This window comes from Arctopsyche grandis, chromosome 5, assembly GCF_051622035.1.
Source record: "Arctopsyche grandis isolate Sample6627 chromosome 5, ASM5162203v2, whole genome shotgun sequence".
Classification (NCBI taxonomy): Eukaryota; Metazoa; Arthropoda; class Insecta; order Trichoptera; family Hydropsychidae; genus Arctopsyche; species Arctopsyche grandis.
Window position 1 is genome coordinate 719,825 of NC_135359.1, and position 26,801 is coordinate 746,625.

The window sequence follows — 26,801 nt, forward strand, 5'->3', positions numbered from 1 at the left end:
AAATGGTAATTTTAATAAAGAAATCATCAAAAATATTTGAATTGTATAATTCATTTTGTTGTACAAATACTTAATTCGGGGATGTCATTTCAACTTTTTCCAGGGGGAGGGGCAAAAGTTGACTAATTTGTGAGTATTTTTTAATAAAACCTTTTTTTTTTTTTGGAAGGATCGACATTCTGAACATGTAGTATATGCTGGTCTAAAGTTTCAGTAAAGAATAATGGATTTTGTTCAGACTACTTGTCTGATGGTCGGCTTTCGTGGCCTTACGACCCACGATTTGGCCGATATATTTTTGTGCTGGCCACCCTGACAGATAGCGGCTACCCCAAACACTGACAGTTATTCGATAACGGTCTTCGCGTAAACATTGGGTGTGTTTACGTGGTTAGCTCCTCGCCACCGAAATCACCAGCTAAAGGCTGGTGATGTTTGACGATACTTGGAGACCAGCTCCAGTATCCGTCCGGTGTGCACCAGATGAAGCCTGGTCTGTTTTCGTACCGAAGGTAGACAACTCAGATACGCGTGGCTAACCTCAAAATCACGCGTGGTTTCTTAGTTGACTCCCCCCCCCCCCTCTTTTCCCTGTTAACTCTATGTACAAACAACTTGAAAATATAATCATTGTAATCAGATTTACGGCCTGTTTCATTGTTATATAATCTCCCGCCCTTTTTCCACATCACTCATCCCACGCACACTGTACGAAAGAGAAAGGGACAGAGCAGAGCAGCCATCATCACCAGCCACCAGACCACCGACGACGAAGGAAGGCACCGTGAGGAAACCAGCCCCGCCCACGCTTACCACGAGCTATCTCACAAACCGACATCAGGTGGTCTCGATTGAGACCCCTGGCGTCCGTACAGATTTAATTAAGATTCATAGTATTTCAATGCAAGAAATGCATGTGCAGCAGTGGCGTGCGGTCCATGGATGCGGTGGATGCGGCGCATCCCCTATAACTTTAAAAAGCCAAGAGTATTTTTAATAAATATTTGAATTTCGCTTCGATGTATTCTTAGTGATGTACGTGATTATGATGTAGTATATGAGTATATATATATATTTCACATATCACGTGTTTTTTGTTACATGATGCATTATATAGGATCTTTTGATAATTTTTATTAAGGATTCGCATAGGCCGCATTCGCATAGGCCGGCCACAGGCGAGTGACGCTGGCGAGTAGACGCTGAGTGAAGTGCGCGCGCGTCATGGATTCGGAGTTCGGACCGATCCCATTTGCGCATGCGCACTATGAGGCTGTCATATTCGCGCGGACGCGTTGACACTTGTTTAACCTCTACGGTGGATTCGGTTTCTCTGTTTGCTTATCTATTGAGTTTCACTTGGAAGCCGCTGTTGATCGATATTTCCGCACGCTACGCCCCAAGTTATTTATCAAAAAGCTAGCCGATTCATTTCTTTAGACGAAGTTAATCATTTATACTGTAAGTTGGTTATTTTTTACTTTTGAATTAAGTTTTCATTTAAATTAGTTTCGTCTAACTTTATTTTTAGTTTACTGTTCCACTACTTACGAGTTTTCATTATTGCCTTTAATATGGATATCGAAAATAACAATGAGAGTGGACTTGTCGTCGAGATCAATAATAATTGCAATTGTTTAATTGAAAATGTGCTGAAAAGAAGATTTGCTTCTCTCCCATTTAATGAAAAGGAGATTATTGTTAAGAGCCCCAAACCCACACCAATATTAAATATTCAGTCTAAAACAAAAACATTTAAAAGGTATTTTAACACAGAAACATACGAAAAAATTTCATGGATTTGTGGATGTGCTCACTTAACGAAATTATTCTGTTGGCCATGTATTTTATTTTCTCAAGAAGTGAATGTCTGGAGTAAATTTGGATTTTCTGACCTAAACAATTTAAGTAAATCGCGCAAGAGACATGAATGTTCTCAAGCTCACATATGTTCTGCTGCTCAATTTAAAAAATTTGGAAAGGGACCTCGTATAGAAAATTTTTTAAGTGCTCAATTTAAAGCAAATATTGAAATGCACAACAAAGAAGTTACTGCAAATAGATACATTTTGTCGAAATTAATAAGCGCGATCTGTTTTTTAGCAAAACAAGAACAACCTTTACGAGGACATTTTGAACACCAGGAATCGGAAAATAGAGGGAATTATATTGAGTTGCTGTATCTGTTGAGTGAATCAGACATAAAATTGAAAACTCATTTAGATAACTCTACGGTGTTTACTGGACTATCGAACCATATACAAAATGACTTGGTATCCGCAATATCAAAAGTCTTGCTAGATGAGATTAAAACTGAAATACGTGCATCAAAATTTGTTTCCATAATTGTGGACGAATCTACAGATATCAGTCGCAAAGCTCAGCTATCTACTATTTTTAGATATGTAGATGAAAACAATGAAATTCAGGAGAGATTTGTTGGATTTGTCGATGTTAGTCCCAATAGAACAGCTAATGCTCTTTTTCAGCACATACGTGAGACCTTGGAAGAATTTGGTTGTTTGGACAAATTAATTGCACAAACGTACGATGGAGCGGCTGTAATGTCCGGGGAGCATAATGGAGTGCAACGAAAAATTCGAGATATTTGTCCTAATTCTTTATTTGTCCATTGTTACGCTCACAGATTGAATTTAGTTTTGTCGCAATCTGTTAAACATATATCCGGATGCAAACGTTTTTTCAGCCGTATGTTGTCATTTTCAACTTTTTTTTGTAAGTCTTCAAGAAGAATTTCCCTTCTCGATTGTCAAATAAAAAAACGATTTCCCACTGCTGCCCCTACACGATGGAACTACAATAGCAAAATTTTAAATATGATATTAGAATATCAAACAGAATTAATGGAAATATTTAATCAAATAATTAATGATGAAGACGAATCGGATACTGATGCTGTCATAAATGCTGAAGTCCTTCATCGTTATTTAAAAGAGTTTGAATTCAATTTCAATTTGCATTTATTTTCTGCAATATTTAATTCGGCAGATTTTTTATTTGAAATTTTACAAAAAAAAACCTTTGACATATCGTATTGCGTAAGTGAAATTAAAAAATTTGTAAAATATTTAGATAACAAAAAAGACGATTTTGATTCATTGTGGAACAAAGTAATAACTAAAAATTTTAATAGAAAAAGAAAATATGCTGAATGTGAAGAAGATGTGAAAACAACGTATAAACTTCACTATTCTGAAATTTTAGAAACTCTTTCAGTAAATACAACCAATCGATTTCGAGATATCGAAAATTTAAAATTTCTCGAATTTTTTAACGTCAAAAAATTTAAAGAATATGAAAATAATTTTCCAGATTTCCTATTTAAATCACTCCACCTAACTTATGGAAAATACTTTGATTTTATGAAATTAAAAAGCGAATTAATTTACATGTACTCAACGCAAGATTTTCATTTGAAATCTATAAATGACGTAAAGGAATTAATTGTGAAAGATGATCTAATAGACGTTTTGGAACAAGTATTTAGTTTAATACAATTAATTTGTACGATACCTTCCACGAGCGCATCGGCTGAACGATCATTTTCGACTATGAAAAGAATTAAAACGTTCACCAGAAGTAGTCAAAGTGAAGAAAGACTCTCTGGTCTTGCTTTAATTGCAATCGAAAAGAAAATAATGTCAAATTTAAAAAACAATAAAAAATTCTATGATGCGGTTATCGATGAATTTTGTAAAAAGGAACGAAGAATAAAATTAAATTTTAAAAAATAAATTGGTCGGTTTTTTTTTTCAAACAAGGGACAGCATCCCTTGTTTGAAAAGTCACCGCCCGCCACTGATGTGCAGTAGCTCTACGACATAATCGAGTTTCGGTTACCGTCACCAACTGGGACCAACTCGGCCATGTTGGTTTGCCACTGCTTTACTTCCTCCCCAAATGTCATATTAAATAGTCGTGTCTTCAACAATTCCGTCGTTTCACTTCATACATGTTCCTGGCCTGGTCAAATCTAGGGAGGAGGGATCAAATGTCCCTTCCTGCCCCAAATGACATCCCTGATCTAGTATAATTTGTCTTGTTTATATTTGATCTTCAATGTTCAAAAACTTTAGAACTTTCAGAGCACTGCGCTATAGCAATGTTTAGCATCGTTTAGTCGTTGTCGTTAACGGAACATTTGGCATTAAGATGCTGGTTCATTACAATCTTAGCACTAAGATTACGGTGCCATGAAAGTTCGAGATTCTTGGGTTCCTGGTTTAAATCGGAAATTCAGGAAAGCAAGCGCCACGTGACGTTGCAAAACGCAGAGCTGCCCGCTCAAAAATTAAGTTTCGTGTCCAGTTGTCTTGGAGCCCATTCGTCACGTCACACAGTTGTACCGGTCGCCCAATTAAACGTATTCAATTGTGATCACTAAAGGGCGGTTGGTCAAGTTTCCATTGCCTACAAATAATGGTTCACTATTGTCCTACAATGCAAGGGAGCAAAAAAAAGTTTGACGAAGAAAAAAGCGCCCCCCCCCCCCTCATTTTTATTGACACGTGATACACAATATAAAAATTTAATAAAATACAATATAAATTTAAAAAAACAAAAACACAAATTAAAATAATTAAATTCATTTTAACATCAATTATTATTCTAGGACATTTTGAACAATGTTTGTCAAATTTTATTTTACTAGACCATATTACATCAAAAATCATCCAAAAATATTACTTTTAAATCAATTTTTAACAAGAATTATATCGAGGGGATTTAATCCAAATGACCAACGACGTAGCATTCCACTATTTGTTATGGTTTTCTGGTTTTAAACTGAAATAAAGGTCAGAATATTGCATACAATATACACATGAAATAAAGAAACAAAAAAGCTTATAATGATATAAACATTTATTTAACATAAAGAAACAATTTAAATAAAAAAAAATGAAGAAAAAACTATTCCATTGAAAAAAAGTCATCAGAATAACAAATAAATAAACAAAACATAAATATAGTAAAATTAAGGGGGTATTCTAGTCTAGAGGCACGAATTAATTAATTAATTTCATACCAATTTCCAAAACAAACATTTCACTTTTGATCATCAATCATCATCGGTGTTTCTTTCATTAGGGCTACACAAAATAGCCTTAAGCTATAGAATGCTTCATTACGAATTTGAAGCACCAATGCATTCTTAAAAGTTTTGATGAAATGTTAAGAGAAATCGAACGTTTTCGTGACTTATAAAGATAACTTGTTTTTAACCTTCTAGTACCGATATCTCAAAAGTCACACGAGAAGCGATATGGGGTACAAAGTAACCCCACTTAAAATTGAGCAAAATACATTCAAAACGAAGTAAAGGTTAATGTAATAATAAAAACAATTCAAATATTTATTATTATCACGCTCTACAATGATTAAAATGCATTGTATCTTCATTGAATCAGCTATAGATTGCTTCACAAGAGCACATACTCATCGAAACTACGCGGGCTGACTGACGCCTAAACGCTTGGTTTCGACATGTGTCAAGTGATCGTTCGATAAGTTATCACGCAAAATAATTCCTTTTTTTATTTAAAACTTTTTTTATTATGTAGATATAAAACGTGAAAAAAATACAGAATAAAAAATATCAGTGGATAAAAAATACGACTTCGACATTTTTCCATACTCCAACCAAAAAACCCACGACTTCACAACCCTGAAAAATATATACATACATATATGAAAACACTATTATACAAAGTTTTAAAAATTTAATATAAATTTTTTATTTTTTTATTTATTCATATACATATATTTACAGGATATAATGTTTATTTCAAAGTTGGACATGTATTCCTTATCAGATAAGAGTAGCTCTTGTGCCTGATAAGGGAGCTACGATTCTATTATAAATTCTTAAAATCTATTATATTTTTTATATAAAAATTACATTAAAATGTTTCAGTGTAAGTTTTTTTTGAAAAAGTGTTTAATTTTTTTTACTTGTTCTGTTTGGTTAACAATACAGCGCAATTCAGAAGGGAGATTATTGTAGTTATTTATGGCTTGGAAAATATAATGGTTTTGCATTTGTGTTGTTTTAAAATTTGGTGTGATAAATAAAATTCTTGATATTCTTTGTTATTTTTTTCTTTACACATTTTTATAATGGAAGCTTGCTTAAATATGTCATCGATATTTGGTACTGGAAATACATAGTTTAAAAAGCGATTTTGTCGAGAAAGTAGAGTTTTTTTTAAGTATTACTTTGATAATAATTTTTTGCGAAACTTTTACTGAATTTATATGTTTCGTATTGAATATGTTTCGTACTTTATCATTCCTCCGCAGTGTTTTGACAATCCTTACAAGTAAATTGCTTAATATTAAGTCTATGAGCAGTGCAAATAGGCTTTTTGCATTTATAGCAAAATATCCTAGTTTTTCTATCTCGAGCTCTTGAACAAAAAGCACATCTATTAGAAGAGCTCGGTGGAAAATTAATAGTTCCGTTAGTTTCAGAATCTGTATCGCCCCCATTACCAGTGATAGATAAAAATGTATCCATTGCATGAATGATTGCTTTATTTATTATTTTACCACTACTTTTTCTTGCAAGCACATTTTCTGTACACAATTCCGAACACACTTGTCTAATAAACGTCTCAGGCGACTACGGTCATTTTCCCTCCATTCGGGATATGTTCGAGTCCAAATAATATATGCATTTAAAACTGCAATATCCACAATTTCTAAAAATAATCGTAGAGGCCATCGTCTTGTAGCCCTTACACATGAATACTCTCGTGTCATTTTGTCACCAGTATCAACAGCTCCCTTTGTCTTATTATAGTGGGAAGTAATTACAGGTTTCTTTTTTAAGTCGGGCTCAATTCCTATATCGTTGAATTGAGTTGAGAGCAACAATACACATTTATTTATTTAAGCGATATGTGATATTAGTGTCATAGTGTCCGTAAATCCAAATGAAGTAGAGTGAAGTTCTTTCATTTTATATCTTAAAAATTGTCTTGGAATTTCCCGTTTATTTTTTCTCAACGTTCCTGTAATTGTCAATTTATTCTCGAACAATAATTTCGCAAGAAGAATTGAGGTAAAAAAATTGTCCACTGTAATGCCCCTCCAAGATCCAAAATAGGGTTCTGATAGTTGTGTTACTATTCGCAGTCCTTGATTTATTTCTCAGACATTGTTTATCATCCCAGTGTATACTTGAAGATTCAAAATATAAGCGGTTTCAGAATCTGCAGCTATCCATATCTTTATGCCATATCTGCCCGGTTTCGTCTTCATATAAACACGAAAGGGACATTTTTCTCTAAACATAGCCAATCTTTTGTCTATTGTGATATTTGCACCGAGAGAAAAATTATCAATACAAGACTTTGAAAACTGATAAAATACAGATCGAATAGATTCCAGTTTGTCACCGCTGTTAGCAAATCGTTGTGCTCTGGTATTTCGATTATCGAATCGTATTTTCCTATATATAAATTGGAATCTACCTTGTGAAATAACTGCAGTAAAAAAAAAGAACCTAAAGAGGTTATTTGTACTCCATAACTCATTTATATTCATTCTTCTTCCACGGTTTCGTCCAGATGCCAAGAGAACTCCGATAAATGCATACATTTCATTTACTGTAATAATATTATTATCATTGAAGCTTCGATTGGTTTCATGACAAAATTAAATTGACCATCTCGTCAGTAATAAATAGTAAAAATGCCTCTCGTATTGAATTAATATTTTTGCTGTCGTTTTGTAAACGATCCGATGGTGCATTGACAATATTATGAGCTGTGAGTTTGCTAGATGACTGACAAGGAATCGAGTTCCACGTGAATCCAGATTTCGATGTGTAACAAACTTCATAATTTCCTACTTTAATTTCTATATCGCTTTCTTCATCAACAGTCGATATATTGACATCACTATAATCATCGTCAATTTCAATGTTGTCTTCAATATCAGAAATATCACCGAAGTTTTCGAATTCTATCTCATTATTACTATCACTATCGTACTCTTCTCCCGATGAATTGAGCAAATCTTCATACGTATCTCTTCTTTTCGTGTTCAAATAGGCTATACAATACAAAATTATTAAGAACTAATTAATAAATGATTTTAAACAAATATATGTAATACTTGTGGGATTTTTGCCCCATGTGAATTTTTCACAAGTAGAAGTTTTTATCTGGCCAACAAGATATTTTTGAGCAAATGATCAAAAACTAAATAAAAGATTTTAAAAATTAAACTAAATAAAAGCTTTTATCATTTGTGGAAGATTACTACGAGCACATGATTAAAAAAAAAATCGCATAATTTATACAACTTTTTCCATATGAGATCTTTCATGTTTAAAAAGTGAAGATTTATTAGCAAACGTTTTGAAACAAATATTACATTTGTGTGGCTTTTCCCCAGTGTGAGATTTCATGTGTACAACAAGGTGACCTTTTAGAGAATATGATTTTGAACAAATATCACATTCATATGGCTTTTCTCCAGTATGAGATCTTTCATGTCTTAAAAGGTCATTTTTCCGAGTAAATGATTTGAAACAAATCTTACATTTATGTGGTTTTACCCCAGTATGAGATTGTTCATGTCTCAAGAGTAAAGATTTTTTATCAAACGATTTGAAACAGACGTCACATTTGTGTAGCTTTTCCCCAGTGTGAGATTTAATATGGTAAAAAAGACTACTTTTTACAGAATATGATTTAAAACAAATATCACATTTGTGTGGTTTATCCCCAGTGTGAGATTTCATGTGTTCAACAAGATGACTTTTTAGCGAATATGATTTAAAACAAATATCACATTCATATGGCTTTTCTCCAGTATGAGATCTTTCATGTCTCAAGAGTAAATATTTTTTAGTAAACGATTTGAAACAGACGTTACATTTGTGTGGTTTAGCGCCGGTGTGATATTTCATGTGCGCGACAAGATAGCGTTTCAGAGCAAACGATCTGAAACAAACATTACATTCGTGTGATTTTTCCTCAGTGTGAGATTTCACATGTGCAACAAGAGTATTTTTTTGGGAAAACGATTTGAAACAAATATAGCATTTGTGTGGCTTTTCCCCAGTGTGAGACTTCATGTGTACAACAAGATAACTTTTTAGTGAATATGATTTAAAACAAATATCGCATTTATACGGGTTTTCCCCAGTGTGAGATTTAATGTGTGCAAGGAGATTTCTTTTCCGAGTATATGATTTAAAACAAATATTACATTTATGTCGATTTATCCTAGAGTGGGATTCTATGTCATTAGACTTATTTTGAATATTAATTTGATGGTCCAATCCATACTGTGCGGAATGTAGAATTTCAGTATCGTCAACCATTTCCATTCTATAATCACACAAAATAAACTTTTCTCCGTTTTTCTGTAAATTAAAACAAACATCATACAATATTAAACGAGAGCAATACTTTTACATTACAGTTAGAGTTTATCTGAGTGGTAAATTTGTATTTTCTATAAAACGGATATTTACCTCAGTATCATCAGTCTTATTGTTAACGATTGAATCCCAAACGTTTGATGAAGAAATTACATCTGTCTCATCTTTCCATGTCAAATCTTCAAGTAAAACTTCTTCCGTCTTAATTTGCGCACATTCATCTAACCTCAGCCTCGCCGTTTCGTTACTTTGAATACAAACATTTCGGAAAGTGTTAAATAATTCCAGATTTTTGACACACAACAAGCATATTGTGTCTGGTAAATTATCACCTTTCTCAACCTGAAAATGAAAATGATAACAACAAATAGTAACGAATTTTAATAGCAATAGGTTAAAAATACCCATAACGGACCGACATCTGACAGCACTTCCGAATGCGCTGAACCAGTGGATGAAGATCGTCATAGATGGAGAGAGACGACTCGAGTGGAGCAGAGCACAGACAAAGTCTGCACTCCATGGTGTTGTTTATTTGTCCAAGTGACAACTAGGCTTGTGTAGTTCGCGAACGAACTAGGTCGTAAGAGCGCTCCCACAGGTGAACTAGTCGAACTAGTTCCCTCACTCCTCGTTCCTTAGTTCACTAGTTCGTGACCGAATGAGCGAGAGTGGGACGGCACAACACTTACTGCCGCTCGCTCACTGCACATGCGCTCGTTCACTCTTACGATCTAGTTCGTTCGCGAACTACACAAGACAGTTCGTTCGCGAACTACACAAGAATTTCATTAGTTTGTGACCGAATGAACGAGAGTGACGTTAACCGAACGTTAAACAAATTTTAAAATAATAAGACTGTCGTTATCAGATAGCTTATGCTTCTAATGTATAATAACAATTTATTCATTTCTTTAATATACTTTAAAAATAGTTTACGTATAGGGTTAATGTGTTTTGTTATAGGCTATTTGTTACGATGTCATCAAAAAGAAAACATAGCCCCTTGTGGACTCATTTTACAGAAGACATTGATAATAAAAAAGCGAAATGTAACCATTGTTCAACAATAATAAGTATTGCGGGCGGATCGAATGGTAATTTAACCCGACATATGAAAACAAAACACCTTTTGATCCCATTAACTGCTGAAAGACAAACACCGATATTACCTAGTTTAAACTCACTTCAATCAAGTCAAAGCACATGTGAATCAGAGAATATAATTTCAGCATCATCAAATATAGTAGACTCCCAACAATCGATGACCCAATACATTCGTAGACCACCGCCAGTTCGAAAGATTGAGCAAATTGATAAACAACTTGTCAAGATGGTAGCTAAAGGGCATCACGCCTTAAGAATCGTAGAAGAAACAGAATTTCGTAAACTTATTGAATTAGTTTCTCAATGCCCAGGCTATAAACTACCATCAAGAAAAACGTTATCGGAAAATTTAATGTCAAGAATTCACAATGACGTCATGGCTGAAGCAAAAATAAAGGTACAAGCAGCACCAGCGTTGTCTCTTAGTACTGATGGTTGGACGTCTAGAAATAACAACAGCTATATAGCTATTGTAGCTCATTTTATAAATGAAGAGACTAAACTTCACTCAGTATTACTTGGTTGTATCAATTATAAAGAGCGACATACTAGTCAAAACTTGTGCGACTTTATGAAAGTTGTTATGGCAGAGTGGAACATTTCACACAAAGTTGCCGCCATTGTTAGCGATAATGCAGCAAATATCTTATCTGCTGTTAGACTTGGTGATTGGCGGTCCATCTCATGTTTCGCTCACTCTCTAAATCTTGTTGTACAAGAAGCTACGAAAAAGATATGTGACGTTTTGGGAAGAGTTAAAAATATTGTCGAGTTTTTTAATCGTAGCACACAAGGAAAACATAAATTGGCTGCTACGCAGCAGCAAATGAATTTGCCTGTTCTTAAGCTCAAGCAGGATGTACAAACCCGCTGGAATTCCACTTTTGACATGCTCAAGCGAATAGTACAGGTAAAGGATGCAGTGATTGCTACCGTTGCACTTCTACGCCCTGATTTAACTTTAAATGAAGGGGACTGGGAAGTAATAGAGGAAGTTTTACCGTTACTCAGTCCATTCTACGAGATTACCGTAGAAATAAGTGCCGAGAAAAACGTCACTTTATCTAAAATAATAATTTTATGTAATTTACTAAAAAAATTTTTACAAAGACATGTTTCTTACAATACAAAAATAGTTGATGTGCAGTCTCTGCTAAAGAAAGGCATGGAAGATCGTTTCAAAGATATAGAGAAGAATATGTTATACGCAGAGTGTACGATTTTGGATCCTCGATTTAAGACGAGGGGATTCAAAAATCAAAGAGCCTGTGAAATGGTAGTACAAGCCATTAGAAATAAAATCGGCCAAGTACAATTAGTTCAAGGGGATACTCCAGAGGCTGTTCCTACTTCCAGCGACGCATCAACATCTATACCTAGTAATAAAAATAGCTGCATATGGGATGAATACGACCAAGAGATACAAAAAATTACTAGGCCAGATAACCAGCTTGCTGCTGGCATTCGCGAATTAGATAAATACCTAAATGAAGAGTATCTAAATCGTAAAGAAGATCCGCTTCAATGGTGGCATGAACGTCGTTTGATATACCCTCACGTTTACGCGTATGTTTTGAAAAGATTTTGTGTCGTAACAACATCTGTGCCCTGCGAACGCGTTTTTTCAGCGACGGGTCAAGTCCTTAATGAACGTAGAACACTACTGTCATCGAATAAAGTGTCCAAATTGATATTTTTACACAGTAATATGTAATATTTTTTTTCCATTTTATTTTTTTTTATACATACGATCTCACTCAAACAAGTCATTATGTTTAATTGTTAGGTAACAACTTTATAAGTGTAAGTGATATTTTTTATAAGAACTAACCAGTACCTAATAGTTATATAATTGTTGATTATTTCTAAAAAAATATAAAAAATTTGATTATTTTTGTTTTCTTTTTTGCGTCATGTGTTATTCTTTCATCGAGCCAAAACGAGCGAACGATCTGCGAGCGAACGAACGAGCGAACGATCACGCGAACGAACGAACGAACGAGCGAACGATCTGCCTTTCACTGATTCGAGCTGGGAGCTGGCGAACTAGAAGAGCGAACTAGTTCGTTTAGGAGCGGCGAACTAAACTGAGCGATCTCAGTTGCGAACTACTATGCCCAAGCCTAGTGACAACTGACCCGAGACGTCAAGACTTCAACTTGATTTTTTTTTGACAATACCTTAACACCAGTAGCAAAATGACAATTGGGTATAAGCTGATTTTACTGATAAGTAGATAAATATAAAAAAAATGGTCACTTTAATAAAGAAATCATCGAAAATATTTGAATTGTAAATTTTTTTTTTGTACAAATACTTAACCTCCAACAAGGTAAGTGTCTGATGGTCGGCTTTCGTGGCCTTACGACCCACGATTTGGTCGTGCAAAAGCACGCGTGGTTTCTTTGTTTACTCCCCCCCCCCCCTTGTTTTCTCTGTTTGCTCTATGTAAATTCAACTTGCAAATATATTTATCATATACAGCTTTACGACCTGTTTTTGATTACATATAATTTCCCGCCACTCTCCCTTATCACACTCACACTTACGCACACAGTACGAGAGCAGAGCAGCCAGAAGCAGAGACCAGACCACCGACGACAAAGGAAGGCACCGTGAGGAAACCAGCCCCGCCCACGCTTACCACGAGCTATCTCACAAAACCGACATCAGGTGGCTCTCGATTGAGAACCCCTGGCGTCCGTACAGTAAGAGTGACGATGAATGATAGTTTAACTAATAGAAACCTGTATTTAGCTACGAACAATGTAAGAACGTTATCGAGTGAAGGAAGTGTGCCTGCATTTGAGAATGAATTAGAAAATATCAAATGGGATATAATAGGACTCAGTGAAGTTAGACGGAAACAACAAAATCAAATAATTCTAAAAAGTGGCAACTGTCTAAACTGGAGAGGGTTACCAAATGGTAGAATAGGAGGAGTGGGCTTTCTGATCAATAAGAAAATAGAAAGAAATATTATAGAAATAAGCGACATTTCGGAACGTATATTGTTCAGACCAATTGTCTGATGGTCGGCTTTCGTGGCCTTACGAGCCACGATCTGGCCGATGTTTTTTGGTGCTGGCCACCCTGGTCAGCGCACAGGAGTTGTTAGCCAACGGTCGCCGCATTAACATTGGTGTTAACGCGGCCCACTTCCTCGACACCGAGTCCCGTTCAGCTCGGCCTGATCGGCAGACGATACTGGGAGTACAGCTTCAGTGTACGTCCGGTGAGAAGTGAAGAAACCCTGGTCTCTCTTCGTCCAAGTGAGACCAGCCACGAGTTAGGGTTTGATATAACCTCAACCCTAGCACGCGTGGTTCTTTGTTTACTCTCCCCCCTTCCCCCCTGATTGATCTCTGTATAATTTATTTAAAATACAGTTGCAATACAAACAGACTTACAACCTGTTGTTGAAAGTGCAGTAGGCAATTTTGGTACCGGCCAAAGAAACGAAAGAAGCGATCGCCTCATAGAATTCGCAGAACTCAACAGGCTCTTTATCACTAATTCATTTTTCAGGAAAAACACAAACAATAAGTGGACTTGGGAGAGTCCCAAAGGAGACAGAAACGAAATTGACTTCATCCTAACAAATACCCTGCACTCAGTTAAAGATGTTAGTGTTTTAAGTAAAGTAGATAAAGATAGCGATAACAGACTAGTCCGGGCCCGGATGGCCATTAATATAAATTGTGAACGTAGGAAATTAACAAAAGGATGCAGTAACACTCTAGATTTCGCCCAACTAAGGTATAGGAAAAAGGAATTCGAACTCGAACTTGGAAATAGATACGAGAAATTGAATCCAGAAGCAGACATCGAGGAATTGAACACTATCATTAGCTCGGTCATAACCTCAGCAGGTAAGAAATTATGTAGGTGGATTCAGGAAACAGATGAAGCTAAGCAAAATTTCAGCGGAAACAAAAAACCGAATTAAGCATAAAAGGAATTTAGATAGGGACAATAATAAGCAAGAATACAATCTAGTAAATAAGGAAATTAAAAAGAGAATAGTCAGGGATTTTAACAGTAAGCTAATAGAAAATACCATTAAGAATGACCGTAGCCTGAAAAAGTGCAAACAGGATATTTTCTTAGGCAAAAACCAAATGATCGCAATCAGATCAGAGAGCGGAGTAATAATTAGGAATAGAGAAGAAATCATAGACAGAGTTTACACGTTCTAAGCAAAACTATACGAGAACAACAACGAACAACTTCCCGCTCCGAAATCGACACCCGGCCAAAGGGTTCCTGCAGTATTGCCTAGCAAAGTAGAGGCCGCGCTAAAAACTGCTAAGAATGCTAAAACCCCAGGGGAAGATAATATTCCTATTGACTTAATAAAATGTGGCGGCTCCCGCCTAAATAATATCTTAGCTAGGCTTTTCAGCAAATGCATCCAGAACCAAGCTATACCAGAAGGATGGAAAAACGCAACGATCAATTTAATACCCAAAAAAGGTGATAAAAGCGATATTAAGAACTACCGACCCATTAGTCTACTTCCAACGGTTTACAAGCTCTTCACGAAGGTTATTACAGAAAGACAAAAGAATATCCTCGACGAGAACCAACCTATTGAACAGGCAGGGTTTAGGGCAAATTTCAGCACAATGGACCACCTCCAAGTAGTCGACGAACTAATCGAGCGCGCCAACGAATATCGACGGCCATTGTGCCTACAGATAGATTTAGCATAGGAAAAGGAGTAAGGCAAGGAGATACAATCTCGCCCAAGTTATTCAATGCGGTGCTTGAAGGAGTTTTCAGGAACTTGGAATGGGACACAGCCGGAGTAAGCATCAACGGTTGCTTCTTGAGTCACCTTCGGTTCGCAGACGATATAGTTTTAATAGCTCGAGATTCAGATTGAAATGGCAATGGGCGGGCCATGTGGCTAGGAGAATGGACGAAAGGTAGACAAAAGAAGTGATTGAATGGTACCCGAGAGAATGCAAAAAGGTAAAAGGAAGACCGCAGGGAAGATGGGTAGATGAAATTAGGAAAATGTGCGGGGTGAGATGGATGAGAGTTGCGCAAAACAGAGACGACTGGAAGCGTGTTGGAGAGGCCTTCATCCAGCAGTGGATGGTGAATGGCTGTAAATGATGATGATGACTTAATACAGGGTTTGTCATTTCAACTTTTTCCAGGGGGGAGGGGCAAAAGTTGACTAATTTGTGAGTATTTTTTAATAAAACCTTTTTTTTTGGAAGGATCGATATTCTGAACATGTAGTATCTGCTGGTCTAAAGTTTCAGTAAAGAATAATGGATTTAATTAAGATTGATAGTATTTCATCAAATGAAATGCATGTGCAGCAGTTCTACGACATAATCGAGTTTCGGTCACCATCACCAACTGGGACCAACTCGGCCATGTTGTTTTGCCACTGCTTTACTTCCTCCCCAAATATCATATCATACTATATATAAAAACAATGTGTCGGTAAATATGTATATAAATATGTGACGGACAACGGGCGCAGTATGGGGAACCAATTTTTTTTTTCAGTTTTTTTCGTTTTTTTCAGTTTTTAATTTTTTTCAGATGTCATTTTTTTAATTTTTTTCATTTTTGTGCTACGGGCGCCGGAGGCGTCCGGAGCACTGGGGGCGAAGGCGCCGGGGCGCCTGGGGGGGAAGGCCCCGGGGTTGCGAAAGCATCGGGGTCCCTGGGGGCGCCAGCGCCGCTGCGGGCGAAGGTCCCGGGGTGGCGAAGGTCCCGGGGTGCCGAAGGCATCGGGGGCGCTGGGGGCGCCGGAGGAGTCGGCGCCGCTGGGGGCGAAGGCGTCGAAGGTGCCGGAGGCATCGGGACGCTGGGGGCTCCGGGGACTCCGGGGGCTCGGCGCGGGCGCCGGAGGCGTCGGCGCCGCTGGGGGCGAAGGCGTCGGGGCGTCGGCGGTGCACAAAACGTAATTCGTAATTCGTATTCACTTCGTAATTTCTAATTCGTGCATCAATTTCTTTCCGAAACCAGTCGATTCAATAGCTTTAACTTTATTTTTAGTCGAGTTTCAATTTCTTTTCGAAACCACCCGTTGAAATCAACGGGCCCAACACTATTATTAAATATTCGTGTCTTCAACAATTCCGTCGTTTCACTTCATACATGTTCCTGACCCGGCCAAATCTAGGGAGGGGGGATAAAATGTCCCCTCCTGCCCCAAATGCAAAAATGCAAAAAATACAGAATAAAGCTATGAGAGGTATTTTGAATGTGAGTAGATTTAAGAGTATTGGAAGTATGTTAGATGAATTAGGATGGATGAGTCATGATGCGACAAATAAAGAAACCGTCACGCAGAGCTTTTATGCAAGAGACCATAGAACTTTTGATGCCGGCTGAACCAAACACTGAGCCAATGGAGGTGTGCTCTGAAGATGAAAAAGATATATAGGTACCTACATTTACTTTTTTTGCTCGAAAATTAACCGGTTTAAAATTCACCACACATCCAATTACCCCTTTTAAACGAAATCAAAAAATAGTGTGGCCAGAACACTATCCTAATAAACATGTTTCAATAGAAAATACTCAATATAATATAGTATGGAGGATGAACGAATGAGACGACTGGCATGTTAATGCACGTGTTTATTATATGACAGCTGAAGACAGAGTGGGTAGCGGCTCTCCGAACCCAGCCGGGTTGGTCCCCACTCGCAGGAAGGCAACCAAACTCGACCATGTCGTATAAGCGAGCCGCCACATCACTCCCCCCCCCCAGCATCAGCGATACCAAAATTACAAAGAAACAAATTTTACAATAGAAAAAAATTATTACGTGGGGAGAAAAAAAATTGTTGACGTGGGTCATCCGCTGTGTACATAGGTGTACCGCCCTGAATGGTCGGTAGATTCGAGGGCGGTGACGTCGCGAGCAGGACGGTGGGTGGTCCGATGGTCGCGCCGATGCGATGCGATGCTGCGGCGGCGCCGCTCTTCCGAGGCTGATGTCGGTTGGTGGAGCGGCGGGGGCGGCAGGGGCATCGATGTGGTTGATGATACTCCGAGCTGGACTGTGAGTCGTTGTGGCTCGTGGAGGTGTTGTAGCGCTACCGCCCGTCTCGGCGTGACGACGCTCGTGGGGACGGACGGGGCCTTGATGATGATGATGATGATGGTGCTGAGGTGGTGTATGTCTTGTGGTGCTGGATGACCGTTCTATGTGTAGTGGATCGCGCATGACTCCACATCCAGCTGTCAAGATCGTCGTCTCATTCGCTCCCCCATTTTTTTAAGCACCTGTCATCGACGTTGTGGCTGGACGTCGGTAGGTAGGTAGGTAGGTAGGTAGCCGTGTCTGCTCGTTTATTGTCACCCGCGGGCCGCGACGCGTGTTGTGTTGATGGCGATGGGGGCGCGGCGGGTAGCTTCTCCCGCCTGACTCGGCGAGGCAGGGATGAGCGGCATGTTGAAATTGATCGAGGCTGCGTGGCTCGATGTCGGGGGTCACCAGTATGGAGGATGAACGAATGAGACGACTGGCATGTTAATGCACGTGTTTATTATATGACAGCTGAAGACAGAGTGGGTAGCGGCTCTCCGAACCCAGCCGGGTTGGTCCCCACTCGCAGGAAGGCAACCAAACTCGACCATGTCGTATAAGCGAGCTGCCACAATAGTATTAACAGTGGGAAAAAATCCCAAGTGAAAATACGTAATTTTGACTTTTGATTTGAACTGGACGACTACTTAGAGAGATTTGAAAGCTGAAAAGTACTACAAATGGAAGATAAAATACCCGACTGTAGATTCCAATATTCATTTTTAACAGGAAATTAACAGATTTTGAGAAATCGACCGAACAACACCAAGATACATATATAAAAATCGCGCGATTTAAAAAACACATATATCTCCGAATCTCGAGCCAATCAACACTTTTTATTACCAGATTCGTGTTCACTGGGCATAGATCTATAAGAAAAGTCATATCTCGTCTCTGTAACATTTTTTGTGTCGAACAGTGATATTAGTACATTGTCTTTTGTTTATAAGTTAGATCATAAGATATTACCTAAATATTTTGATGATTATATAATAGGGAATAGAGATAAACATAGTTTTTATACTAGAAATAAGGACAAACTGGTTGTAAGTAGAGTAAGAAAGAATAAGATGGCTGGGGGTGTTTTTCACAGGGGTGTGCTCATGTATAATGCCCTCCCTGAGTGCATCAGGTCTGCTAAAAACATGGATGCATTCCTGCTTGGTGCGAAGAGACACCTCTGTGAGGGACAGTACATACATATAAGTTAATTATAAATTTTAGAGTTAAGTATAATAATTAAGATGTATTTTTAAATTAGCTTGATAGCTAAAATATATATAAATAAATAAATAAATTAAATAAATAAATGACATCCCTAACCTAGTGTAATTTGTCTAGTTTATATTTGATCTTCAATGTTCAAAAACTTTGGAATTTTCAGAACACTGCGTTATAGCAATGTTTAGCATCGCACATACGTAGATATCGACGATTTAGGCGGTCAAAAACATTTTTTGGCTTATTTTGTTTCCAAATACAAGAAATATTTAAAAAAAATGTCATTCCTATACAAACAAATCTTTATTTCATATATACCTACACATTACATAGTATATCTTCTGAAAAGGAGCAACTTATAGGACAAGTACAGAAACAACATTTAAAATACAAAGGTAATAAACACAAAGTAATACATTTTGCATGTTATAGCAGTAAATGTAGGTACCTATATATCTTTTTCATCTTCAGAGCACTCCTCCATTGGCTCAGTGTTTGGTTCAGCCGGCATCAAAAGTTCTATGGTCTCTTGCATAAAAGCTCTGCGTGACGGTTTCTTTATTTGTCGCATGCTGCTGATGAGGGGATCGGAACTCAATAAGAGTCTATTATATATATCTGAATTACATTCCTCTCTAGAAAACTTTCTGGCAAAGTTCAGCCGATATGTCCGAAAATGTTTATTCCGGGCTTCTGCTGCCTCTTCCGAGAGTTGGCCAATAGGAAGCAATGAATTCCGTATTATTTGTCCTCCATGCATCAGTATTTTATGCATAGTGGGAGTCATTGGATGCCATCCATATAGCTCCACGTACGATTTCGCAGTGTCAAACGCATATTGGTCATATTTTTCTACGTTAATTTCATGACCACTGGAAATTGTCTCTAAAATTACTTTGAATCGTTTAATCAATTCCAAGTTTATTCCCGTAATCTCTGAAGATAGTTCAGGCTGTTCAAAGAATCTCCTGCTTGTATTTCCATCATTTGTATTGCCAAAGTTGGCTTTTGGCATATCAATTAAAAGTCCATTTTCATTGCGAAACCTCTCTCGGATTTCTGATTTTCTTTTTGCTTCCAAGGCCTTTTCTTCTTCAGTTTTCCTCTCTCTGTATTTTTTAACAGGCAATTTATACGCTAGGTGGATTACACTTTCAAATAGCCGAATTCTGGCGTGTAATACAGACAAACCAAATTCAAGAGCTTGAGGGCTAACATAATTTTTCTTGCTCAAATCGTTGAAACTCTTTGATGTAGCCCCACAGATGTAGCACTGGGAGGTTGATTTTGTGTCTGTGGCAGCGTTACACACCTTTCCATCCACAATTGTCATTTGTAGTTTGTGCCCAAATATAAATTCCTTGTCATGTAATGTGACATTGGTGTTGTTCAGCGACTTTACAGACTCTTGTACATAACTGATCTCTTCGTTACATCTGTAGTTTCTTCCAAATACCGAAATCGGATAAGACGACAAAATCGCGAAGATGAAGGTGTTGGATTTTGCCAAACTGTTTTATTGCCTTTATTACCAAAAACAAAACGCAAAGGTACAAAAGAACTCATGAAAATGTTTCAATCGGAGTCAGTCTCATTCTCAAAACATTGTTTAAACTTTGTTTGTTGCGAGCCGTCACAACCCCATTTACATATTATAGTTACGGATTTCCTTTCTTCTTCGCTTAGTGTAATTAGCACCTCTTCTAAGAATATTGACAATCGCGATACTGTCAAGTCCATTAAGCATTGAATGTTGCTCTCTGCACAGTTAGCCGTAATCCTTAGGGCCGGGCCGCACCGTGCAACTTTGTCGGCCGACTTGTTGCGCGACACGAAAAAATGTATGGAAATGTGTGCGACAAACAAGTTGACGAGTGCGGCATGTCCCATCTACCTGCATGCATTGGTCTGATCGCCCTCAACCAAGTTGTTCGCGAGTTGAGTGGTGCAGCCCGGCCCTTTGGGATTCTTTTTTTAGGGAACATTCTCGTTTTGCTTTTAACAAAAGATCGTAGCACGGGTAAAGTTTTGGGTTTGTTGCTCTTATTATTTCATACTGCCCTCTGGTAAGATCTGCTTCTACGAACATCTGGAGTGCTTGTTGAGCTGTCAATTGATGTATTCCGTCATTCGATTTTGCAGCGTGAACAATGACTTCGTCATTTAAAGTGGCACGGACTTCTTCAGTTTTCCTTCTCTTACTTCGCTCACTTAATCCTCCAAAAGGTTTAGGTGGTCGACCTTGTGGAGAATGTGGTTGCATAGGAATTTCAAACGTTCCTTCTAACCACGATTTGTTATGTTTTAAGAAATCATCTTCGTGCTTGTTAGCTTTCAACCATCTTTGTTTTATTTGAGATTTCACATTAGAAAATCTTCGTTTCAAACACTTTTTAGCATTTTCGTTATTTCCATAACAGTTCAAGAGATGATTCTCATAATAATTCAGTTTTTCACTGAGAGTTGGTAAATTTTGCATTTTTATCTGGTCATACAGATATTTTCGAGTCACTACTTCAGCGCCTGAAGCACTAGATGTGCCTAAAACAAAAAGAAAAAAAAATCATCAAAAAGAAAAAACTTTACATTTAAAACTATTTTTAACTTGAAAGTTTCAAACGCTCTAAACTTGGAAACCCGCGGCTAATTTTTCTAGCGTTATATAGCTTAATATGTAAAATATTGAGTACTTAAGAAATTATTACAGGGACGAACCCTGAAGTACTTTGGAAATAGCTTTTAGAATGAAATTATACTAAAAAAAAAGGAGCTTGTTGTTAAAGGAACATTTGGGCATTAAGATGCTGGTTCATTACAATCTTAGCACTAAGATTACGGTGCCATAAAAGTTCGAGATTCTTGGGTTCCTGGTTTGCATCGGGAATTCAGGAAGTCTGGCGCCACGTGACGTTGCAAAGCGCAGAGCTGCCCGCTCAAAAATTAAGTTTCGCGCCTAAAGCTATAGAATGCTTCATTAAGAATTTGAAGCACCAATGCATTCTAAAAAGTTTTGATGAAATGTTAAGCGAAATCGAACGTTTTCGTGACTTATAAAGATAACTTGTTTTTAACCTTCTAGTACCGATATCTCAAAAGTCACACGAGAAGCGATATGGGGTACAAAGTAACCCCACTTAAAATTGAGCAAAATACATTCAAAACGAAGTAAAGGTTAATGTAGTAATTAAAACAATTAAAATATTTACTATAATCACGCTCTACAATGATTAAAATGCATTTTATCGTCATTGAATCAGCTATAGATTGCTTCACATGAGCACATACTCATCGAAGCTACGCGGGCTGACTGACGCCTAAACGCTTGGTTTCGATATGTGTCAAGTGATCGTTGGATAAAGGTCTGACCGCACGATGCGTCAATCGGACGATCCGACACTTCACAAGTGATGCGACACTACGACAGCGATGCGACACTACGCAGTAAATTATGTCAATGATTCGTTCGGTACTTCGGAGCAAGATCAACGAAACGGGCGCTATTATAGTATCTTTGATATGCGAGGAAGAAGAACAATCGAGAAAAACCAAAAGATTATGGCTACATGATGTTTCAAAGTCACGATATGAAGAAGGAGAATAATTGTCGCAAGGCAACCCCCAATCAACGACACTTGCATCACGTCGCGAACGACATCTTGCGTCAAAGTTGATCGAAAAGTCAACTTTGACGCAAGGTGTCGTTCTACGTCATGCGACTGTCGCGCAGCGCGTTATGTCCATAGAAGTAGAATGCATAGAATCGCTCTCAGCCTCCAAAAATGTTGCTACAAAAACTCAAAATACTTTTGTTAACAATGATCATTCTATGCATTCTACTTCTATGGTTATGACTCATACAATTTCATACAATCAATATTTGGTCGAGTACTGTTGTGAAGTGTCGGATCGTTCGGTTGTCGCATAGTGCGGTCAGACCTGAAGTCATCAAGTGAACGTTCCATAAGTTATCAAGCAAAATAATTCCTTTTTTTTATTTGAAACTTTTTTTATTATACATGACATAAACGTGAAAAAATTACAAATTAAAAAGAAACCGTGGATAAAAAAATACGACTTTTTCCAAAATTTTTCCATACTCCAACCAAAAAGCCAACGACTTCACAACCCTAAAAAATATTGTAACGTACGCCGCGGATTAAGCGAATAGAATCCCAGAGACTGTGACCATTCAAAGATTATCTGTAACGGATATCTGTTAACGGATTAACTAAATGCATACCGTGCGACTGGTATAAGTGGGTTTTAAGGATTAGCGACAAGCTAAGTGCATGAAACAATGATTGCACTTCTCATACCGTGGGAATACATATCCGAATACGTGACTATACAGTAGGTAAACAGAATAGACGTCCCGAGAGATCTACCCCTTATAAGGCGGTACGTAGGCGATATAATTCATTCTGGACGGAGCAGTGACCGTGCGTGTATCTCCTGAATCATCAATAAATGCTGTGAAACGACTGTTGGCTTTTACTTGGATCCTCCACCCACCCTTACGCAACAATATATACATACATATATGAATAAAAATTTTAACTCTATTATACAAAGTTTAAAAAATTTAATATGTTACGTACTTTATCATTCCTTCGCAGTGTTTTGACAATCCTTACAAGTAAATTGCTTGATAGAAAGTCTATGAGCAGTGGAAATAGGCTTATTGCATTTATAGCAAAATATCCTAGTTTTTCTATCTCGAGCTCTTGAACAAAAAGCACATCTATTTGATTTTGAAGTAGAAGAGCTCGGTGGAAAGTATTTAGTTCTGTTAGTTTCAGAATCTGTATCGCCAACATTACCAGTGATAGATAAAAATGTATACATTGCATGAATGATTGCTTTATTTGTTATTTTAACAAGACTTTGGAAACTGATCAAATACAGATCGAATAGCTTCCAGTTTGTCACCGCTGTTAGCAAATCGTTGTGCTCTGGTATTACGATTATCGAATCGTATATTCCTATATATAAATTGGAATCTATTTCGTGATATAACTGCAGTAAAAAAAATAACCTAAAGAGGTTATTTGTACTCCATAACTCATTTATATTCATTATTCTTCCACCGTTTCGTCCGGATGCCAAGAGAACTCCGATAAATGCATACATTTCATTCACTGTAATAATATTATTATCATTGAAGCTTCGATTGGTTTCATTACAAAATTAAATTGACCATCTCGTCAGTAATAAATAGTAAAAATGCCTCTCGTATTGAATTAATAGTTTTGGTGTCGTTTTGTAAACGATCCGATGGTGCATTGACAATATTATGAGCTGTGAGTTTGCTAGATGACTGACAAGGAATCGAGTTCCACGTGAATCCAGATTTCGATGTGTAACAAACTTCATCATTTCCTACTTTACTTTCTATATCGCTTTCTTCATCAGCAGTCGATATATTGACATCACTATAATCATCGTTGATTTCAATGTTGTCTTCAATATCAGAAATATCACCGGAGTTTTCGAATTCTATCTCATTATTATCATCACTATCGTACTCTTCTTCCGATGAATTGAGCAAATCTTCATACGTATCTCTTCTTTTCGTGTTCAAATAGGCTATACAATACAAAATTATTAAGAACTAATTAATAAATGATTTTAAACAAATATATGTAATACTTGTGGGATTTTTGCCCCATGTGAATTTTTCACAAGTAGAAGTTTTTATCTGGCCAACAAGATATTTTTGAGCAAATGATCAAAAACTAAATAAAAGATTTTATCATTTGTGGAAGATTACTACGAGCACATGATTAAAAAAAAAAATCGCATAATTTATACAACTTTTTCCATATGAGATCTTTCATGTTTAAAAAGTGAAGATTTATTAGCAAACGTTTTGAAACAAATATTACATTTGTGTGGCTTTTCCCCAGTGCGAGATTTCATGTGTACAACAAGGTGAACTTTTAGAGAAAATGATTTTGAACAAATATCACATTCATATGGCTTTTCTCCAGTATGAGATCTTTCATGTCTTAAAAGGTCATTTTTCCGAGTAAATGATTTGAAACAAATCTTACATTTATGTGGTTTTATCCCAGTATGAGATTGTTCATGTCTCAAGAGTAAAGATTTTTTTTCAAACGATTTGAAACAGACGTCACATTTGTGTAGCTTTTCCCCAGTGTGAGATTTAATATGGTAAAAGACTACCTTTTACAGAATATGATTTAAAACAAATATCACATTTGTATGGTTTATCCCCAGTGTGAGATTGTATGTGTTCAACAAGACTATTTTTTCGAGTAAACGATTTAAAGCAAATATTACATTTGTGTGGCTTTTCCCCAGTGTGAGATTTCATGTGTTCAACAAGATGACTTTTTAGCGAATATGATTTAAAACAAATATCACATTCATATGGCTTTTCTCCAGTATGAGATCTTTCATGTCTCAAGAATATATATTTTTTAGTAAACGATTTGAAACAGACGTTACATTTGTGTGGTTTAGCCCCGGTGTGATATTTCATGTGCGCGACAAGATAGCGTTTTAGAGCAAACGATCTGAAACAAATATTACATTCATGTCGATTTATCCTAGAGTGGGATTCTATGTCATTAGACTTATTTTGAATATTAATTTGATGGTCCAATCCAGATTGTGCGGAATGTGGAATTTCAATATCATCAATCGTTTCTGTTCTATTATCACACAAAATAAACTTTTCTCTGTTTTCCTGTAAAATAAGACAAACTTCATACAATATTAAACGTGTGCAACACTTTTAAGTACAGTTAGAGTTCACGTGAGCGGTAAATTTGCATTTTTTATAAAACGAATATTTACCTCGGAATCATTAGTCTTATTGTTAACGATTGAATCGCAAACGTTTGATGAAGAAATTACATCTGTCTCATCTTTCCATGTCAAATCTTCAAGTAAAACTTCTTCCGTCTTAATTTGCACACATTCATCTAACCTCAGCCTCGCCGTTTCGTTACTTTGAATACAAACATTTCGGAAAGTGTTAAATAATTCCAGATTTTTGACACACAACAAGCATATTGTGTCTGGTAAATTATCACCTTTCTCAACCTGCAAATGAAAATGATAGCAAATAGTAACGAATTTTAATAGCAATAGGTTAAAATACCCGTGACGGACCGGCATCTGACAGCACTTCCAAATGCGTTGAACCAGTGGATGAGGATCGTCATGGATGGAGACGGAAGACTCGGATGGAGCAGAACACAGGCAAAGTCTGCACTCCATGGTGTTGTTTATTTGTCCAAGTGACAACTGACCCGAGACGTCAAGACTTCAACTTGATTTTTTGTTGACAATACCTCAACACCAGTAGCAAAATGACAATTGGGCAGTGGCGGCTCGTGATAATTTTTAGTGGCGGGGCTGCACTGAAAAGATGTCTAAAAAATGTCACCATAATTATTCTATCATGTCATAACAGGACAAAATAAGCACAATTTATGGAGTACGACCACTTACATGTGGATTTAAGTATTATTGAAAAAAAAACTAGCAAAATTCACCACCCATTAAAGGGGTGCGTCCAAACGCGATGAAGATTTCGAAAAATACGCTGGTACTCCAGTAAGATTGCTAAAAAAAATTCGTTCTTGCTGGTTTCACGACGCGGATTTAAAAAAAACCCAAAACCCTTCAAAAACTTAACCCCCTAATTCGTAACGAAAAACATTAACCTGTTGACAATGCATCGATATATCGGTTGTTTCATCTGTCATAACAGCTAGATAAGTTGCTTTTTTTATTTCAGCACTTATTTGTTCCCTACACACGTTCAAAATACAATCTAAAAGTTCATTTTGAATAGTTTTTGATGTCCCTTTAAAAACCGAAGAAGTTTGAAAATGTTTTTTTAAAGAATCGTCGAAATTTTGTGAATATTCTAGAAGCCCCCGAAAAACTCCTGGATTTTTTGAATTATCTGTTTCATCGTGTCCCCTCATTGGCATTTCAAATTTACCGCAA

At 37.0% G+C, this 26,801-nt stretch overlaps 4 protein-coding genes across 7 annotated transcripts; 2 read left to right on the forward strand and 2 right to left on the reverse strand.

Annotated features, from left to right (window-relative positions):
* Positions 1 to 1,197: 1,197 nt before the first annotated feature.
* On the forward strand, positions 1,198 to 5,490 carry LOC143911984 (zinc finger MYM-type protein 1-like). Its single transcript, XM_077431089.1, has 5 exons — positions 1,198 to 1,461; positions 1,532 to 3,714; positions 4,197 to 4,384; positions 5,252 to 5,337; positions 5,436 to 5,490. Exons 2-5 carry the CDS (start codon positions 1,575 to 1,577, stop codon positions 5,488 to 5,490), a joined length of 2,469 nt encoding a protein of 822 aa, XP_077287215.1. The 5' UTR covers positions 1,198 to 1,461; positions 1,532 to 1,574.
* Positions 5,491 to 5,955: 465 nt separating this feature from the next.
* On the reverse strand, positions 5,956 to 12,705 carry LOC143912228 (uncharacterized). 3 transcript variants are annotated; one of them, XM_077431495.1, is made up of 5 exons: positions 12,657 to 12,686; positions 9,834 to 9,968; positions 9,512 to 9,760; positions 9,244 to 9,400; positions 6,126 to 8,975 (listed from the first exon to the last, which is right to left on the reverse strand). In XM_077431495.1, exons 2-5 carry the CDS (start codon positions 9,939 to 9,941, stop codon positions 8,962 to 8,964), a joined length of 528 nt encoding a protein of 175 aa, XP_077287621.1. In that variant the 5' UTR covers positions 9,942 to 9,968; positions 12,657 to 12,686; the 3' UTR covers positions 6,126 to 8,961. The 3 variants fall into 3 exon arrangements, with proteins under 3 accessions (XP_077287620.1, XP_077287621.1, XP_077287619.1); XM_077431494.1 differs by lacking the exon at positions 12,657 to 12,686 and having other exon boundaries at positions 5,956 to 8,079; positions 9,834 to 10,195; XM_077431493.1 differs by having other exon boundaries at positions 6,142 to 9,400; positions 12,657 to 12,705.
* Positions 10,398 to 16,940, forward strand: LOC143911985 (E3 SUMO-protein ligase ZBED1-like). Its single transcript, XM_077431090.1, has 5 exons — positions 10,398 to 11,579; positions 11,673 to 12,228; positions 13,316 to 13,453; positions 13,545 to 13,738; positions 16,833 to 16,940. The coding sequence occupies exons 1-5, from the start codon at positions 10,398 to 10,400 to the stop codon at positions 16,938 to 16,940; spliced, it is 2,178 nt and encodes a 725-aa protein (XP_077287216.1).
* A 2,161-nt stretch (positions 16,941 to 19,101) lies between these two features.
* LOC143911733 (uncharacterized) lies at positions 19,102 to 26,299 on the reverse strand. 2 transcript variants are annotated; one of them, XM_077430747.1, is made up of 4 exons: positions 25,956 to 26,299; positions 25,638 to 25,886; positions 23,334 to 25,527; positions 22,828 to 22,942 (listed from the first exon to the last, which is right to left on the reverse strand). In XM_077430747.1, the coding sequence occupies exons 1-3, from the start codon at positions 26,061 to 26,063 to the stop codon at positions 24,982 to 24,984; spliced, it is 903 nt and encodes a 300-aa protein (XP_077286873.1). In that variant the 5' UTR covers positions 26,064 to 26,299; the 3' UTR covers positions 22,828 to 22,942; positions 23,334 to 24,981. The 2 variants fall into 2 exon arrangements, with proteins under 2 accessions (XP_077286874.1, XP_077286873.1); XM_077430748.1 differs by lacking the exons at positions 22,828 to 22,942; positions 23,334 to 25,527; positions 25,638 to 25,886 and adding an exon at positions 19,102 to 21,356 and having other exon boundaries at positions 25,945 to 26,152.
* Positions 26,300 to 26,801: the final 502 nt, after the last annotated feature.